General features: G+C 43.4%; 1 protein-coding gene across 7 annotated transcripts in view; it reads right to left on the reverse strand.

The window, feature by feature from the left end:
• Positions 1 to 20,394, reverse strand: part of CTNND2 (catenin delta 2) — a 982,006-nt gene that overhangs the window by 89,211 nt on the left and 872,401 nt on the right. For 5 of the 7 annotated variants that reach the window (XM_070056591.1, XM_070056587.1, XM_051853868.2 and 2 more), the window contains 2 exons: positions 9,510 to 9,584; positions 8,418 to 8,568 (listed from right to left, as the gene is read on the reverse strand). In XM_070056591.1, coding sequence (XP_069912692.1) covers positions 8,418 to 8,568; positions 9,510 to 9,584 — 226 coding nt within the window. The remainder of the gene's footprint in view (positions 1 to 8,417; positions 8,569 to 9,509; positions 9,585 to 20,394) is intronic. The other 2 variants (XM_070056589.1, XM_051853869.2) reach the window with 1 other exon arrangement.

The following is a 20,394-nucleotide window of genomic DNA, read 5'->3' on the forward strand; positions in this document are numbered from 1 at the left end:
ACCCAGGTTGGAGACCCAGATGGCATACCAGGCTCCTGAATTTGGCCTGGCCCAACCTGGCAGATGTGGCCATTTGAGGGCGTGAACCTGCTTTCGCTTTCTCTCTCTCTCTCTCTCTCTCTCTCTCTCTCTCTCCTGTCCCCATCTTTGACGCTCTGCCTTTCAAATCAATAATTTTTTTAAAAGGAAAAAACCCAAAGATGTGGACATAATGAAACATGCACATATCTCTATTTTAACTGGTGAGAGTAAGATCTGAGAGTCCTCTGTTTTCCAGTTTTGCTGGGAGACACGGAGTCAGTGTTTAGTTTGGGCACAGAGAGCTGATGACTCAGATGTGTGAGGATCCAGTGCTGTGGAGTTCAGACCAGCTTTGAGGAGCCACTCCTAGGTGTTCATGGATGTGGAGACACAGACAAAGGTGTCTCTGCCTGAAGAACATGCAAGTACAACTGTGTCTCCAAGTTTGAAGATGAGGACCAGTATTTGAGAGTCCACCATGCCATGCACACATGTCCCAAAACATTCAGCTGCAAGATGACTAAATAAATGGGAATGTTTACAAAGCCTGGAAAATATTCAGGACAGCATTGACAGAAGGAAGCTGCCCCCCAGCCCTTTCTCCCACACCCACCCTGGTTCTACAAAGGAAAAGACAGATCTGGCATGGGGGAGCGATGATTGTAATTCTATGGACAACATCACCATTTTCTTTATTCCATCTTTACTTTCACTTAGAGACAGGAGGTTTTCATGTTGTCCTTTAAATATCACCAGTGAATACTGCCATATGGAGAATGGACAGATAAAATCTTTTATCTGAACATTGAAAACAGGAAGCCAGGAAGGATTGCCATCACTGCCTCTCAAACTCTCTAACTCCCAGAATGGTCTGAGAGCCTGGGTGGGGAGAGGAACAGCAAAGGATTTGCTGCTTACAAAATCATTAACTCTTAGGCCAGGAACTACTTTGCTCATAATCTCCTCTGTGTGCAAGCATGAGGTATGTACTGTTAGGTGCACACAGGGCCTCTGGGCGCCTTCCTCTCCCCTCGTTCCAGGTGAACACTGGTCTTTGGGAATGTGCAGACTCCAATAGGGAATGACCCCATCTTGACCCTGGAGAAAGTCGGCTTCTGCATGGGGCTCTCCTACAGGTTGGAACAGGGAGCTCAGCAGGTAGATAATGAGAGGAGTTTAGCCAGATGTGCAGAATGGATCCTGTGACATGAATGTGCAGGCCATCAGCTGAACAAAGATTACTCTAAGTCAATACAAATATAGGGAGTCAACCACTCTGGCGGTAACACTGTGCAGGGAAAGAATCCTGTAAAGAATGCAAAAGGACCATGGTAACCATGCAAGGCCAGGCTCTTCTCACCAGGCTCCAGAGGGCTATAAGGGAGCCAGGAGGATGCTCAGAGCATCCCAGGCCTGGCATGTCTACCAGAGAGTGTGGCAAGCAGCCACCACCCCAGGAAGTGAAGGAAGATGCTAAGTGAGCTTTGCCAATGCTCCCTGTGGGGCTGTGGTGGCTCTGCCAGCAGGAAACCCTGGCAATGACTGAGCCTCACGGAGAACGCATTACTATTTCCTTCCCAATCCAAAAACTCTTCCCAAGCAGCAGCAGGATGAGTTTGATTACAGCCCTGGACTGAGTGAGCATCTCGGCTGTCTTTCTTTCCTCTGTTCCCCGGATGCTACAGGAAGCAGCTGAAAAGGTACAACTCTTCTACTCTTCTCTCTCTCTCCTTGGGATTCCCCAAATTCCTCTAGATCTGTTCTTCATAACAACTAACTTGTACGATTCATCCATCATCACATGTGTCCTGGGGCCTGCCATGGGCATAGCAAAGGACTAGGCATTGAAGGACTTAAAAACAAACATGTCACCCAGTCCCCACTGCTGCTTCTTTTTTAGTTGAAAGGCAGAGTGACAGAAAGAGGAAGAGTGAGAGAGAGAGAAAGAAACAGACATATCTCCATGTCCCACATCTTTTGCCTACCCAGGTGCTTCAGGAGGGAGCTGGATCAGAAGTGGAGCAACCAGGACTCAAACTGGCACCCTGATATGAGATGCCAGCATCCTGCACCACAATGTCAGCTCCCTGGTTCCTGCTTTTTATTTCAGTGGGGAAAGATGCAAGGCAAGCACAAAGACAGAAAAAAAAAAAAAACTGTGCAAAGCAGAAATCTAAGACAAAAGAAAAGAATTTTTATCAAGCAGGTGCCACACCCAAGGTCTGAGTTCAAGCAAAGGGTCTTTGTGAGCTGGGGTTTGAATAAGAGGTGCCAGTTCATGTATGCTTTCAGTTTTTTGTTTGGTTGGGTTTTGGCAGCGGAGAGGATTGGGGGGCGGAGTGGAGAGGGAGGGATGGGGAGGTTGGATTGGGCTAAAATGAGCATCTGCCACTTTGCCAGGAGCTGTCCAATTGCTGAAACGGGTGGTGTTTTGCAAAATTCATTGAAGCGATACAAAAGTGTTGGCTCTTTTCACTGCAGCTAAATATTACCCTTGTTTTATTTTTTACCCTACTCAGGACAATGAATGTTTATTGAAAGTTTCAAAGAAATATATGACTGTGCATTAACTCTAGCTACTGAGCCACACCATTAAGAAAAAGAGTTTATCATTAGACGTTGGTTAGACAGGAGAAACTTAGTTCAGTCATTTGTTCAGCAAATATATGTGAGGTCCCTGCCACCATCTGTTGCTGCTCCAGGTACACACAGCAAGTCAGAAGTTCCTGCTCTCAATGTGCTTACGTTCCCATGGGGGAGACAGACAAGAGACAAGACCAACAGGCACTATGTTACGTGCAGATGCTGCCTTCCAATGGGGTACTTTCTGATGAATCCATAATAAGATGAAAATATCAAATCAAAAAAATATGTTTAATGCACCTGACCTACCACTACAGTTAGAGTATAGGTTTCATGCCAAAACTTACGTTTAAATTTACTATCCATTGTGAGGTGGTAAATGGGTAGAAACTTTGTCTGACTATGGTGTTTGCAGGTGAGGCTTTTGAAAATGATTAGGATTAGTTAAGTCACTATAGGTAAATCCCATGATCGCATTACATACAGGTGGTTTGGTAGGAAGGGGGAGAGAGATCAGAAGATATACAGAGATATACACACATGTACTCATGTCTTGCCATGTGCTGCCACATGCAACATTGGGACTCTGCCAACAAGAAGCCATCACTAGATGTGATCCCTTGACTTTGAACCTCCAGAACTGTGAGACACAATATACCTCTTATTCTTATAAAGTTACCCAACCATAGGCATTTCATTATAGTGACACAAATCAGACGAATACACCCACAGAACACCAAAGCTTAGTTGCAAAGTCTCCTGTGGAATATCTGCTCTGTTCCTAGTTGTGGCTGCATGGCTCATGGCACCTGCCCAACATCACAAAGGATGAAGGCAAGATTCACTGCACAGTTTTTACTAAGTATGTATCAATTTCAAACCATTGTCAAGTTGAAAAATTAAGCTGAATCATAAGTTGGAGAAAACATTTGTATCAGAAAGTGATCAGAGCTGATGAGAAAAATTCAGCAGAGAGAGGACCTAGGGGTGGAATTTTAAGTGTGGTGACCAGAAAATCCTCTCTTGGAAAAGCAACATATGAGCAAAAATCTGAGACAGGTGGTGACTGAGCTGTGCAGACACCTAGAGGAGGAGGATTCCAGTGGAGAGGGTGGCAAGTTCAATGCCTGAGGCAGGCTCTTGTGATAGAGGAACTGCAGTGAGCCACTAGGTGCAGCAGTTATGGATATGGAGAGGAGTGGAAGGTGAGGTTGGAGAGGTAACAGAGAGCTGGATCCAACAGGGTCATATCACAAAGCTCTAATGTTATACTGAGATGTAGAGGGTGCAGCGTGAAGAGATAGCATGCTCTGGTGTAGACTGTAACAGGGTGACTCTGCTTTGCAGTGAAAGCTGACTGTAGCCATCGGGAGACATGGTAGGAGGCCACAGTCATCAGCCAGGTGAGAGATGATGGAAGGCTTAGACCAAGAAAGCCATGGAGATGGGAAGTGTCAGCTTCTGGGGAAATTCGGAAAAAAGACCATATTTGCTGACAGACTGGATGTTATGTTGGGGGAGTTGGTTCTGAGTCAAAGAGGACGGCAAGATCTGTTCCCTGGGCCACTGTAAAACCACTGGAAAGACAAATTGCCATTTGCTGTCATGGGGAAGGTTATGGAGTGAACAGGTGTGGGCAGATGTTGTGCTTGAGATACTTATTAGGTACTCAGTGGACAGACAGGTAGACAAGAGAATGGGATTCATGCCAAAGTCATCTATTTGAGTCATCAGAATACAATGATCTTTGAAACTATGAAACCAGGTGAGGTCACCAGGTTTTCAGTGGCAATGACAGAAAGCGAGAGGAAGTCCACACTTCATCTTTTGTTGTTGTCCTTGGCTCAAAGTCATTGCCAGTTCCTTCTCAAGGTGTAAAGTCTTAGATAGCATTTTCCTACAAAATCACTGTTTTGCACAATATTAAAGTAAAAGAGCAAAAGACACGTTTTCTTTCTCCTAATAGACTTCAGTACTGCTTTTTGTTAAATTCCACTCTTCTTATTTAAGAAAAATGTTATTGATTCCATAAAGCACCTGACTTAGATATTTTCACAGCTGTTTTGAAACGATCAGCTCCATTTCCTGCCTGGTGACATCTAGAAGTAAAGGCTCAATTTAACAGTAGCAAGATGCAGCTCAGAATGTTCCGACCCAGGAGAGAGCACGGGATAACTGGCTTTTGAGAAGGAAGAGGTGCCTAGGAGCTAGAAAACCAATCAATAGTTCACTATTTTGTTATATTTTAATCCACTGAAAGTAATAAAACACACAAACTTACAATACCTAGTAGTTAGTATCCAGGCGGGAGACTGATTAGCTATTGATTTTCCTCCCTTTATAGAGGAGGGATAGAATTTCAGGAAAGCCCCAGTGTGCTTCTCTCTGAAGTAACTGTGTTAGGACAAGAGGACAGCGTGTGGAGAGGGTACCTTGACCTCTGAGCTAATAACTTTATTTAAATACACAAAATATAAAAAATCCACAGACAACACTTACACTCAAACTAAGCACAAATATCACGCTGCAGGTTTATCTCCTATTCAAGGATCGCACATAACTTGATTTAGTAGACACAGATTTGAAATCTGGCTTCACTGTGAATAAACAAATGGTTGAAAACCTGCACATCTTTGGTTTTCATTGAAGGATATGATGGATATTGCAAATGGGAAGGGAAAAAGTGGTTGGTTCCTGCCTGGGTCATGGATGGCCTAGTATATCACTCCTGGTTTCCAACTGCCCCAGAAATGCAGACTTGTACTTTGTCTGTCATCTTATTTATCCTAGTCCCCCGGAGGCAATAGAGAAGCTGTACCCTGGCCATAGGGTTGATCCTGCTCCCCACTGCCTGGCCTCCAGATGCTGCCCACCCACACCTGTCACCTACAGCCAGGCTGTCAGACTTCATGATGACAGTGACCTGACCAGCAGGCCTACAGATCTCACCTCCTGCATACCAGATGCCTACCTGCTGGGACAACAGCCTGAGAAAGCTCATGCCGTTCCTTAGCAGGTCCCTGTGCGTTCACTGTTCTTCAGGCATCAATTTGCCTTGGCCTGGACACAATCCTACTTACAGAGGCAGGCACCAGAAAGCTGCTCTGACCTGGCCTCCCATCACTGGCTCCTCTGGTCACAAGAGGCCCCTGGAAGGCCTGGAGCATACCAGTCTTATTATTATTTTTCCAACAACTCCAATCTTGATCTCCTATTTAAAATCACAGCCCAAACCAGATATCCACATGTAGGAGAGTGAAACTGAATCCTTATCACACACATATGCAGATATCAACTCAAAATGGATTAAAGACTTAAACATAAGGCCTAAAACTGTAAAACGACTAGAAGAGATACAGAGAAAACCTATATGAAAGTGGTCTGAGCAATGATTTCTTGGGTTTGATCCCAAAAGTTCAGGTAACAAAATAAAAACATAAAAACAGGTTTGCATTGAACTAATAAACTTCTGTATAGCAAAGGAAATAATTAACAGAGTGACAGGAAAACTGACAGACCAGGAAAAGATCTGCAAGCCATAAGTCTGATAGGGATTGATTCATCGTCTATCTATCAATGAAAAAACGTTCAACATCACTATTCATTAAGGAAATGCAAATTGAAACCACCATGAGATATCACTTCACAACAATCAGAGTAGCTCTTAACAAACTGATGAACGTTAAAAAGTACAGGTAAAGGCGTGGAGAAAAAGGAACCCCTGTATACTGTGCATGGGAACGTAAGAGCTGAGCCATTATGAAAAACTACATGGAAGTTCCACAAAACACTAAAAACAGAACCAGTGCATGATCCAGTAATCCCACTTCCGTGTTCACTGCAGCACTATTCACGAGAATCAAGAAATGGAATCAACCTAAGTGTCTATCAACAGATGAATGGATAAAGAAAGTGTGGTTTCTACACACGATGGGATTCGGACTTAAAATAGGAGGAAATTCTGTCTTTTGTGGTAACGTGTATGGACTGGAAGAACATCAGGGTAAGGGCAATAAGCCAGGCACAGAAAGACCAATACTGCATGATCTCACTTAGATACAGAATCTAAAATAAAAACAAACCATTCGAAGTTGAGAGTAGCATGGTGTTTGCCAGAGGAGGACAACCAGGGCAGTGAATGTTGGTCACAGGGTATGTTTTGGTTAGGCTGGAGGAATATGGCACAGCTTGGCTACCATGGCTAATGAAGCATTTTACATTCCAAAATTACTAAGGAAAATTAATGATTTTGTTGACTTTGTATCTCCTCTCTCTGCTCTCTTGAATGCAAACTCTACAAGGCCACGCTTGCCATGAGTTTTACTCTTTGGGCCTACAGCAGGCCTGGAACAAAGCGAGTCATGAATACATGCGTGTTGAATAAATGGGAGGACACAGGGCCTCTTTAGTGCCTCTCTAACAGAAGGGTCCTCTGTGGTGAGTGCCAAATTGAAGGGACAGGAGCATTTTTTCAAAATAGGGTTCCAGCACCAGTATGGTCTCAGTCAAAATAAACGAAAAATTGAGAGAAGAGTAACACACAACCCATGAAAACCACTCAAATCATGAAGCAAATGAGCACCTGAGAGAGATTCAGGGGACTGGGGTGGCACAGGGGTGATGAGCACTGGCTGTTTTTCATTTGCAAAGATTAGAAATGTAAACAAAAATTGCATATTCCTCTAAATTCTAAAAGAAATCAGTATGCTGGATTTAAACCAGCAGAGCTGGTAAAACCTAAGCTCATACTAATTTACTAATTCACTTTTAAAAATTCTATTCTTGGCCGGTGCCGCGGCTCACTAGGCTAATCCTCCGCCTTGCGGCGCTGGCACACCGGGTTCTGGTCCCGGTCGGGGCGCCGGATTCTGTCCCAGTTGCCCCTCTTCCAGGCCAGCTCTCTGCTGTGGCCAGGGAGTGCAGTGGAGGATGGCCTGAGTACTTGGGCCCTGCACCCCATGGGAGACCAGGATCAGTACCTGGCTCCTGCCATCGGATCAGCGCGGTGCACCGGCCACAGCGCGCCGGCTGCAGCGGCCATTGGAGGGTGAACCAATGGCAAAGGAAGACCTTTCTCTCTGTCTCTCTCTCTCACTGTTCACTCTGCCTGTCAAAAAATTTAAAAAAAATTTCTATTCTTTTTAAACAATTCCATTTAAAATTCTGTTTTTCCCTTTTTAATTTTTGAGATAGCATATGTTTAATTTACATTATAGCCAAAGGATTAATGCCCCAGTAAATAAAGAGTCAACAAAGCAAAAGTCAAAGACCATAGTTCAGCAGGAATATAGTTAGGGGCTATAAACAATAATCAGATGAAAAGACAAAGTCACTCATTGAAATTTTAAAATAGTCATAGCTCATTAAAACTATAGTAATGTATAATTCTTAATGATTTGTTTGACAAAGATTTAAAACACAGATTGACAGAACACAATATTTGCAGCAAAACAGATATACAGACACTTGTTTTTTCTTCCTTTTTTTTTTTTTTTTTATTTTACCTGTATGTATAAGGGAGAACATTTGGTATTTGTCTTTCTGTGTCTGGCTTTTTTTTACTCGACTTGATGGCCTCCACTTGCAGTCATTTTGATTCAAATCATAGGATTTCATTCTTTTTTGTCATTTTTTCCATTCTTTTGCGCACACACACACACACACACATATATAATGTATATTACATTTCCTTTATCCATTCATATGATGCACTGTTTTTCACACATGCATGCTCTGTAGATTCAATCACATGCACCCAGCAAGAAAATGCTTCCACAGAAAAACTGAGATGCTATGACTCGGGTGAAACTTACCAATGAGTTCCTTATTTCTGACATCCAAGGCCATGTTCCGGAGCGCCGTGGCCACGGCGCACACCACTCGGTCATTGTCTATTCGAAGCAGCTCCACAAGGATGGGCAGGCCTTTCTCTTTTCGGACGGCAGCTCGGATATATACTGACCACTGCAACAAGAGGGGAGGCAAGGACTTAGAAATGGGGTGGAAACCATCTCAGCAGATAGTGCATACGGGTTTTCAGGCCGCTGTTTACAAGAGCCAGAAAGGTTGGCTTGACAACACCTAGTTATAGAATAGGTTGAATACGTTAGACATGCATTTAAACATTCTGAGTTTCTTGTTTGCCTTCAGCATATGCTACAGGTTTCAGGGTTAATCAGCAATCTCTATTTTGTTTCTCTTGTGACTGTGACCTCACTTCTTGAGTTTTGGAAGCTAGGTGTTATGATGTGTATACTCGGTGCTTTGATATATGAAGTTTGGGACAAGAGGGTCCCAAGCCATGGATGTTCAGAAAAAAAAAAATTCATGACAAGGCCAAACATTTTTTATGACTTTTTTTTAAAAAAAAGATGATTGTGAATTTGGAGGTGGGACATAGAGATGAGTTGCTGAACATGCTGATGCTAAATCCTTGGCGGAACAATAAAGGTAGGAGTGAGGAGAGGTAAATATGATGCTGAGAATTAAGTGTGAAAATTGAAAGATCTTTTTTTTTCAAAATCAAGATCAAAATGTACCAGGTCAAGGTTCATTACTGAATGTCTTACTCATGAAGGAAGATGTGCAGTTTGTTTTGGGGTATTGGTCACAGGCCACTAATGCTTCTCATTGAAATGTACTCGCAGTATCAGGAAGATAAAGCATTTGGATCTTTCTATAGCATCCCAGAGAAGTGTATGATATTAAAAAAATCGATGGATATAAGGGTTTAACCTGTCACAATCTCATTTATGATCTGAGAAAATCATTCACAAAATGAGGGTTTGGATTCGGTGGCCGAGTCCTCCTGGGGACCAGTCCTTCCCCACCGCACCCCCCACCCTGCCGCCGGGCCCCCTCCACCCCCCTCCCCATTGAGGCAGGCACCCAGAGCTGGCTCTCACCTGTGGCAGGCAGGGAGCCCCCTCTGGCAGTGAACGTAGGGCATACGCCATGCCTGCCACATCCTCAGCCCAGCCCTGCATGAAATATGAGATTAAAAAAAACAAACAACTTCATCCTGTCCTACGTTAGAAGTCACATTCACATAGATTCTTATTACACCAACTAGTACCGTAGGCTTCGCTCTGGCTTCCCTGTAGCCTCTGGATCTAGGATGCCCAAGGGGTGGGGAAGCAGACAAAACTCACTAATGTGGCTCTTGGTGGAGGGGATTAATTATAGCCTCACTGTCAGGGAGTAAAGAGATGGGTAGCCAGGAAATCGCAGACATGGAAAAACACTGTGTAGGGAAGCTGCTTCCCAGGATTGGGGTATCTCAATCTGATACATCTTGCCAGTGTGGAAGCTCTTTCTCCTGTACCCAAATGCCAACACTCATTGATGCATCCAATCAGCCTGCTACCACTTGTGCCCCTTGGGTCTCCAGTGTCCAGCCCAGAAGGGACTAGAAGTCTGAGCTTATGCAGCCCATTCTTTGCGAGGCTCTTCCCAAGACTAGGGAGGGGAGGTCAGAAAAGGAGGAGAGTGGAAATCAGAGTGTGGGCTCCATGGGGACAGTTGCAAGGTGAACATCAGCAATAAATCAAAACACCATGGAGATCGTGACCCATTGACACTGGAAATCTCTTCCCAAGCACCACTTCTTTCCAAGCTTCTCGCTGTTGGCTTACATATGTGTGATGTCATAATTCTTCAAACCCCAAGGAGGCTGGCACTATTACATTACAGATGAGGTGATATAGACACAAAGACGTGAAATCTGACCACAGGGCTTGCCTGTGTCCCCGATCCCAGAACCTGTCACTCTCGAAATCTGGTTCTTTTGTTTGTGGTGTCTTTACTTCCCCTTCTGCCATCATCTCATTCCCTCTTGCAAATCCTCTGTGTTCACAGGCTGCCTTGCCCTCTCTCTCCATCCTTTCTGGCTGTATGTGAACCGAGAAGAGAAGGGACAGGTGTGGCTTTGTCCTTCTCACAAGACCAGCTATTTCACCATCCCTGGTGGGTGGAAAGATGTTTTGGTGTCTGGAGAATAGTGAGAGTCCTTCAGTTTTCTTGGGAATAACTAGAGAGTAACCAATAAATGGTTATGTAGGGTCAAAAACGTGTATGATTTTTGATTTGAGAAAATGGTCAATGGTGATATGTTCTCCCTGAATAAAAAGGGTTGACCAGATGAAGGATTTGACACATACTGATGCACAGAAAATAACTTTTACGATAAAACTATTGTAGCATGTGTAAGATTTCTAATATTAACAAGGTATATAACTACTCAGAATAAGTCATTTATGGCCGGCGCCGCGGCTCACTAGGCTAATCCTCCGCCTTGCGGCGCCAGCACACCGGGTTCTAGTCCCGGTCGGGGCGCCGGATTCTGTCCCGGGTGCCCCTCTTCCAGGCCAGCTCTCTGCTGTGGCCAGGGAGTGCAGTGGAGGATGGCCCAAGTCTTTGGGCCCTGCACCTCATGGGAGACCAGGATAAGTACCTGGCTCCTGCCATTGGATCAGCGCGGCGCGCTGGCCGCAGCGGCCATTGGAGGGTGAACCAACGGCAAAGGAAGACCTTTCTCTCTGTCTCTCTCTCTCACTGTCCACTCTGCCTGTCAAAAAATTAAAAAAGTAAAAAAAAAAAAAAGAATAAGTCATTTATATTTCATCCCAAAGGTGCTGCAAGTTTGTACAAGCTTGTGATGCTGTTGAACGTGGCAGCTTCTCACTTCTGGAAGAAGTCACTGGGAACCCAGTGGGAGTTGAAGACAATGCAGAGTCGAGAGAGAGAAAGGCATGATCCAGAGAAAAGAAACTGGGAAACAGAGAATGTTTCACAGGCGCACAGTTTGCCTGCAACCTAGAAATGCACATAGAATTCTTGCAAAAGAGAGACCAGCTTTCTTGGGAAGTGCGCAGGCCCTGCCATGGTTACAGCGGAGTTGGGGCTGCTAAGAGTTTTAGTCAAAACTAAAGGAAAAGGATGACACAAAAATAGACAAAAGATTGAGCACACGTATCATGACTTAGAAAAGTTGAGCTGGACATCTTGGGGCAGAACTTTGACCTTTTGCAAAGAGAACAAGAACAGCATGTACTGAGCCCATACAGAGGGAGGGGCAAGTAAGGTACGGACAAGCAGGCCCCTGAGAAGTCTGGTCCATGACACAAGATAGGATGCTCAATGGAGAAGGAGGAGAAACAGGAAGAAGAGAATGGGGTGGCAGGGGGAGGGGGAGGAGAAGGGGGAAGAGGACGAGAAAGAGGAGGATGGGAGGATGGAGAGTGTGGGGAAAAAGAGGAAGAGGGGTAGGAGGAATGCCCTAAACAAGTCCAAGGAACCCTGAAATGCCCCTGGACATGTCTCCCCATAAGGGTGAAGGGCTAAGGATCAAATCCCCCTTGAAGATGGCAGAGTGAGGAGTCCATAGCAACTTGGATTGGCAACTTGGATTGGATGGGCAATGCTGCCCATTACGGACACAACACTGGCTAAGTAAGCTCCAAGAGAGTCTCTGGTACCATCTGGAGTGTGGGCCACAGAGCAGGAAAGACAACGAGATTGGCTGGTTGGGCAGCAGAGGGCTCCTGCAGGGCCCATGTGACAAGGGGCAGCCCCTGAGAGTTCCCCAGGCTTGAGTGCATGGGGTGCGTAAGACAGCCAAGGCAAGAAAGCTAAGGACCCCGGGCTACACAGGGTTCCCTAGGTCAGGGAACAGGTGACAGATTAGAATGGTGGCCATGGGCCGTGGCTCTCTGGAAGACGTGGTTCCACCTCAGGGGAGTGCAATAGGAAGGGAGCTGGCATGGGTCAAACAAGCACCTTGGATAGTGGCCAATCATCAATCACTACATCCAGGTGTGTCCCACACAACAGGCAGCATAGGACAGGGAAATGGACACCCAAACCCCAGCCCCTGTGCGGGAGAAGACTGCGAGACCCCCAAGTTCAGAACCAAGTGCAGGCAGCAGGATAGGTGGCAGCAGCCACACCTCACGTGGCCATGCTTTCAGGTGGAAGGAATTGAACTGGACTGAATTTACCCCACCCTGTTTAGATTAAATGCTTTTCATTTTCCTGCATCAGACAAAATGAAAGGTCTAAGATGAACCCAAAGTGAGCAACACAAAGTTTCCTGGACATTAATATGTGTCCAATAAATTTCCTAGGGGTATGCACTGAGGGTTTGGCAATAAAACAAAGTCATATAACAAAGTCAAATAACATTTTAACCCTTTAAACCGAGGCTGCCTCATTCTATGGTGGATTCCCAGAGGTTTGACTTTCAAAAGTCCCAGCCTTGCTGTAATTTTTCCAAAACAGCCTCCCCTGTTTAAGCTAAGGCGATTCCATTAAGGTTGATTGATGTTCCTGAAAGGAGATTAACTGTAATTTAACTCACTTTTCCCTCTTGAAATATTAATATTTTGCTAAATAACTAAAGACAGTGTTCTCTTTTAAGAACTAAATATTCTCTGCTGAGGCTGCATCCATCACAGTGTTAAAATTCTGAATTTGTTGATTAATTCTCTACACCTTAAAAGAACTCTCATGCTGGAAGTCTGGTGTGCATTAAAATAGTTTTCTGTGACATGATCATTTTCTCACTGACTTTATCTAATTAGCTATTTTCCCACTTTCTCTTTTGACACAGCAAAGAAGTCACATTTTAAAGCCAGACTCTTCCAAATACAATCTTTCAGAAACATTTTGATGGTTGTGTGGTGTCACAGGGCCACAATGTGCTTGAAGTTTTACAGATATAAAATGAGAAATAAATACAATGAACTTGGTACAGGTTACAAGAGGTTTTGGGATATTTTTCTGAAATTTTTTACAGTATCATTCTTTTCACTTGGCATCTCATTCCAATAAGAAGGCAGAGAGCATTTCTTCATTTGCTAAAAGAAAGCCCATTTATTCAGTTTTAGTGGGCAGTGGCTTATCATATAAAGAAGGTTCAAGATGGTCAGAAAGCATAAGTGATTATCTGAATTATTATATTCTTCCCAGTTGGAAAAGAATTGCAGTTCATGGCTATAATGAGATTTATGAAGCAACTGGGCGGTGTTAGCATCAAGCCTTTCAAATGGCTTCTCTGCAATGGATTCAAGTATCAGCATGTCAAGGGATTACATTTGTGTTTTCCAAACCACAAAATCTGTTTTGAAAAGTGGTATCTGTAATCAAGAGGACTAATGAAGAATTTCCTTACATTATAAAGCAATAATCCATATTTAACAAATAAAAATGTTGGCTCAGGTAAAGGCAGTCATTGGCATATTTTAAATATTTTTTTCTTGTCTGTACTTTTAAAATGTAAATCAAGCCGGCACCGCGGCTCACTAGGCTAATCCTCCACCTTGTGGCACCAGCACATCGGGTTCTAGTCCCGGTTGGGGCGCTGGATTCTGTCCCTGTTGCCCCTCTTCCAGGCCAGCCCTCTACTGTGGCCAGGGAGTGCAGTGGAGGATGGCCCGAGTACTTGGGCCCTGCACCCCATGGGAGACCAGGAGAAGTACCTGGCTCCTGCCATCGGATCAGCGCGGTGCGCCAGCTGCAGCGCGCCTGCCGCGGCTGCCATTGGAGGGTGAACCAATGGCAAAGGAAGACCTTTCTCTCTGTCTCTCTCTCTCACTGTCCACTCTACCTGTCAAAAAAAAAAAATGTAAATCAGGTTAGTGCAAAGAGTAACTTTATCACATGTGTTCCTGAACTGCTGAAATATTGCTATCCAAACTAGAGAGTTTCTTTGGAAGAAATGCATTTCATTTATTTGAGGGACAGCACTTGCATCAGTAGGTTTACTCCACAATAGTGGAGGCTGGGCTGGGGCCTAAGCTGAGAGCCAGAAGTCAACTCAGGTCTCCCACGTGGGTGGCGGGAACTCAGTTACTTGAGCCATCACCGCTGCCTGCATTGGCAGGAACCTGGAATCAGGAGCTAGAATCTGAACCTGAATCTAACAAGGTACCCAATGAGGGATGCAGGCTTCTTAAGCCATGTCCTAACGCTAGGCTAAAAGCCTGCCCTGGAAAAATTATTCTGATGTATGAAGAAATAAAGAAGATCAAGCTCAACAACAACAACAACAAAACTCCTAGGATGCACCCACTATGCACAAGTACATCTGTCCAACTCTCAAGCTATCTCAAGGATCAGTAATTTTCAATTTAAAAAAATCCTGTCTTAAGAAATAAAACTTTCTGAACACAGACAGGAACTATTTTGATTGTGAATGTCATCGAATATTGGAGATATCATCACTGCGTGCAACTGGCATTTAGAAATGCCCTTAAGGGAATTAAATTTGACCCTGTTAGACAATGGGCATTGCATGGCTCCTACGTGCTCCTGCGACATTACCTTGTGGACACACGGTTGAGAAGGGGACACTGACAAGACAGAGACTGATAGAGGCAGTGGACACTCCTGCCCAGCAAACAGGATGTTGATGGGGAAGTGCAGGCTGCTTCCATGACATTTTAGTTTTTGTTCACTATAAGTAAATGAGAGTATTTCAGATGTCTCTTGTTCTTACTACACACCAAATCAGAAAACTTCTTTCATTTACCCTTTTTCTTAAAACATGATACCTCAAAGGTGGAAGGGGGACGGACTTCATTCTTTCTTTTGGAGCTAGAAAACATGCTGTTTGGGGGGATATTTAGCAAATTCTGCTTTTGGTGATGGGGTGGGGGAAATCAAAAATTAATCTTTAGGGCATGGTCTGGAGGGGCCACGTTGATGAGATCTTTCAGTTTTATGAGCATAAAACACAGGTTGTGTTGAAGCTCTCCTTAGTAAGGTAGCTTTTCTAAGATATGGAGTATTTCATTTTATAACATAAACTGAATATACTAGCAGATTTTTGTCTCTACAGAGGAAAGACTTTTCTTGAATCTGAACTTTGATGACCTTGATCCATGCAAATTCTGTTCCTTGCTTTTTTAAGATTTATTTTATTTGAAAGGCAGAGCAACAGAGAGGGACAGAGATAGAAACAGATCTTCCACCCACTGGTTCACTCCCCAAGTGTGGCAATGGGTGGTACTGGGACAGGCAGCAGCCAGGAGCTAAGAACTCCATGGCTTAACCCACTGTGTCACAACCCCAGCCCCTGGCGGGCTGTGGTTTTGATGGATGCCAGGAGCTGAATCCAGATTAGGAGGAGGAAGAAATAGGTGTGATCTGGGCTTTCTAGGAGAACATTTCTTGCAGTGAACCTTGTTCTTGTTCCTTTGTTTGTTTTGCTTCCTGCTGGTACACGGTGATGACAAGAGCAGTCTTATAAGTTAAATGCTGAAGATAGCCAAGAGTTGTCAGCCTGAGTGAATTACTCTGGGGAAGGGAGCTTCCCGCCTCAGACACCTGCCCTTAACTGTGACACCAACAGAAATAGCTTCTAACTTCCTTGAGCTCTTGCATACTTGGGGGTCTTGCTGTTAAACAGCGAGAATTTTTCCAAATAGAAGTCTTTGCTTCTGCATTAAATCACTGAATTCTAGCCCTAAGGATTCAAACAGTGATGTTGGAAGTGTGCTTCCTCACTCCTTGCCACTATGTAAAAACAACCTAATGTATACCCCTGCACCTGTTCATACTCCTATCACAGAATCTGTAAAATGGTTTTTTAAAGACTTTTAATTCACTTATTTATTAACAGCAAAAGACCAAGTCTTATTAATCACTTTATCTCAATTGTCTTCCAGTTCCTCATCCATGATTGAGAATACAAAATGCTGAATTGATGAAAGAAGATGTCAGGCCAACTTGCAGCACCAAGTGCATAGAGTTTAAGAAGAGCTCTCTCCACAGAAGGACCTACGCAAAAGGATCAAAGCCAGTGCAATCACCGGGGGGGGGGGGGGGGGGGGGGGCTGCGAGTTCCAGCCACTTCCACCAAAGCTCTCTTGGGGCTTCAATGATTATGCTCCCCCTCACTCGTCTTTCTAAGGCCAAGCCCACCTACTCTGTAGCCCCTGTGTGTGGTGTAGACCCTCTGACTCAAGCTTGCTCACCTCTGGGACTGGGAGAACCAAATGCTGAGGTGACATCTCCCGAGCTACCATCACTTCTGAATCATGCCTTCTCAACTCCACTGAAGTTCTCATGTTGGAATTCCTCTCTGGTGTGATGGTTTAGGTGACTGAACCGTGTCAGTGCACAGGTTAGCTCACATCTTGAACTGAGCTCAGAAGAGTTTCATTTACAGATAGTTTTGCAGCTACTCTGTCTCAGTGATGTCTGCTAGTTTCCTTTAAGAACTGGTTGTGTCTGCTCAATACAAAACTAAAATGAATTTAACATACGATGAGCACAGAGGGCTCAGCTGTTTTCTTTAATGCTCTAAAGATGTTGCTCATGGTCTTGTCACTGGCATTGCTGGTGATCAGAAATCCATTACTTTCTTATCTTTGTATGGAACATGTCTTTTCCCCCTTCTGCTTATGAGATTTGTTTTTAAGCAATTTGATTATGACGCACTTTGGTTTAGTTTCTCAATGTTGGTTGTGATTCCTCGAACTACCTGGATCTGTGAGTTGATAATTTTAATTTGGAAATTTTCCAAGCATAATTTCTTCCAATATTTTTTCTTTTCCGTTTTCTCTCCTCTCATTCAGAGAGTCCAAGTACACATATATCAGACCACTTGATGCTTACTAATGATCTTACCTCTTTTTTTTCTTTTTCACTTTGGATAGTTTTCATCATCTTCAAGTTCACCAATCTTTTCTTCTATAATGTCTAATCTGCAGTAATCACATCCCAGGTATTTTTTTATTTCAGGTATTATACTTTCAACTCTACAAGTGCTATTTGGGTCTTCTACATATTGTTTCTATTTAACATTTTGAACACAATTATAATTTCTTGTCTAATTTTATCGTCTGCATCAGTTCTGAGTTGGTTTCTCTTCATTGTCGATTTCATTTTATCAAAAGTTTGGTTGCAAGATGATTTTAACTGGATGTTAGATGTTAATTTTAATCTGGAGGGTGCTAGATCTTTTTATATTTCTAAACAGATATTTTAAAGCCTCATTCTAGGATGCAGTTACTTGGAAACTGTTGATCCCTTTGGGTCTTATTTTCAAGATTTGATAGAAAGCATTAGAGCATGTTTACTTCCAGGGCTAATTATCTATCCCTCAGTACTGAGGCAAGATCCTACAGTGTGCTGTGTAGAATGGCCCATGGATTTTGACTCCAGCTCTTGGGAACATGCACTATACCCACCCTTACATAAGTGGGTTTGTTCTCTAATAATTTCAGGTAGCTCTTCTAGCCTTGGTATTTCCCCTCATCTGCATGCCCTGATAGTTCTCTGCTGAATATTGGAGGGGAATCCTCTGCCTGTCTCCAGGGTTCTATGTGTGGCTCTCTCCCACTGGGCACTTGGTCCTATGGAATCTGGTCTACATGACCTCAGATTCTTAGCTCCATCTCCTGAACAGAGTTTACTCAGCTCCTCTGGTTCTCAAGGCCATGGCTTGGAAACTCTCCCAGGGGAGTGAATGGAGACAATCCCAGGGTTCAGCTTGCTTGCTTCCTATCTCTGAGATCAGTGTTCTTCATTGAGTAGTGCTGGGTGTCTCACAGAAGAAACACACACACACACACAGACACAGTTTTGTATATTTCTTTGCAGTTTGTTATAGTTTTTTCTTAAAATAAGGTAAATCTGGACCACTCCATCTTGGTATCTAAGTTGGAAGTTCAAGTCCTTCTGGTTCTACCACTTCAGAATGGAATTTGGTAACTTGGGACTTAGTGGGGGTTCTCTACAGTTGATTTGGACACACAAGGCATTACAATAGATGCAGTCCACGCTGTCAGTACTACCTGTGATTAGGGCAATGCACCCCCCACCTCTTGGTCTTTAGGTTGAGCCTCCCTTGTCCTGTTTATGGCTCTTCATCTCCTCTGAGTGTACTGTGTAGGGACCTGTTGAGAGTAGGCAGAGTCCTCAGATGACCGCTGTTTATTCTGGTCCAGTTTCTCATCCATTAGGCATGATGCTTCTTGTCTAACTTTCATCAGAATCTTTTCAAAACTCTTATTTTTTTGCCTTTAAACCTTATGCTTTGCAACACACCGTTAACTGGGACAAAGACAAGTCACTCTGTCTTAGATGTCAAATCATGCTTCTTCCATTTGTTGCACTCCATTTATCTGCTGTGGTTCACTTTCACAGGATCCATTAACTGTACAGCTATGCTGAATTTGGTGTCCAACTCAAGGCTGTTGTCCCTGTCTCTAAGGACAGGTCTCCAATTTCCCAGTTGTCTAACATTTTGTATTTACTGGGTTACAAGTCCAGAGAGTCTGTCTTCACTGTATCTATTAGCTCACTCAATTTAAAAAGATTCATATCCAAGTATTTTTTATTCTATCTTATTTTTAAAGAAATGAGCAAGTAACAGACTGCTTGCAATTAGTTGGATTTTGGGGGGTATATTGACTATACAAAGGTGTTTAAATGTTTGTCTTGATAGCAAGTATAGTTATATTTTTATAGTTCAAACCCTGGACTTTCATAAAGTTCAACTTACAATAGAAATATTCCATATATGGGCACTGAATGAGCATTCATTCATATCTTAGAAATCTTCAAACTACTATGCCCAACTATTTTAATATTCTGCAACAAACAAAACCATTGTAGTGGAAATGAGAAAAAGGTAACTGAAGTCCATGTTGGTTAAGAAAAACATTTATCACTTAGCTTCTTCCATAATAACATTATGCTTTTCGGCTGCTCATAAACCAAGTAATGCATGTTTTAAAGCTTAAAAAGTGTGTAGGGCCATTATGAAGATCTTAGTTTGCTAGTCAGTTTGCCACAAGAAAAGAGTATCTGTGTTCTTCCTATAAAGAGAAATTATTGTTTCAGACGATGAAGTCTATAAAAAGCTGTCTCCATGCAAAAGTCTAATGCCTTCCCTCCACATTTCTGTTTTTGTTGGGTCATAAAAAGTTAAGGACACTAAAGAAATACCACTAAACAGCTGCTATAAAAACATTCTTAGAACTCTGGCTTTCAGACAGTAACAATGTTTGTATGGAATGTTGATGATATTGTGTATCCTAGGTTAATATTTTAATTATTCGATTTTTTTCTGAAATTATCTTTTTAAAGTAAGCATTTCTTTGCTTGGTTTCTGCACAAATCATTCTCAACCTCCTTGAAATTACAAAAATTTATTAATCTTTGGCTTAATGATAACATTCTCAAATCTCCCATAAGAATTTTCCTCCCTCCCTTCCTATGTGGTGTGGCAAATTAATTAATTATACAATTGATGGCAATAATGTGATCCACTCCTAGACAACCTTGCATGTCTGTATTTTAATAAGAAAAGTCTTACATCAGTATGAAGACACTTACAACCAAGAGGCTGCCTTGCCTGAGGACGATCTAATTTTCCTAGAATTATTAGGGAAGCTGACATTTCTTACAAGGAAGACTGAATTCCTAAAAGTCAAGATTCGACTTTAGTCATTGAGATGGAAATCTTTCTAAAATGCTTTCCGTCTTCTGAAATTACTAGAAATAGGGGTGGGTATTGTGGTGCAGTGGGTTAAGCTGCTGCTTGGGATAGCTGCATCCCATATGGGACTGCCTGGTGTGAGTCCCAGCTGGTCTGCTTCCGATCCAGTTTCCTGCTAATGCATCCTGGAAGGCAGTGGGTAATGGCTCAAGTTCCTGGGACCCTGAATTCCACATGGGAGATCTGGATGGAGTTCTAGGATCCTGGTTTCAGCCTGGTCTGGCCTTGGTTGTTATGGGCATTTGGGGAGTGAACCAGGAGAGGACCGCCCTCTCTTCTCC

Source organism: Oryctolagus cuniculus, chromosome 14 (assembly GCF_964237555.1).
Source record: "Oryctolagus cuniculus chromosome 14, mOryCun1.1, whole genome shotgun sequence".
Taxonomy (NCBI): domain Eukaryota; kingdom Metazoa; phylum Chordata; class Mammalia; order Lagomorpha; family Leporidae; genus Oryctolagus; species Oryctolagus cuniculus.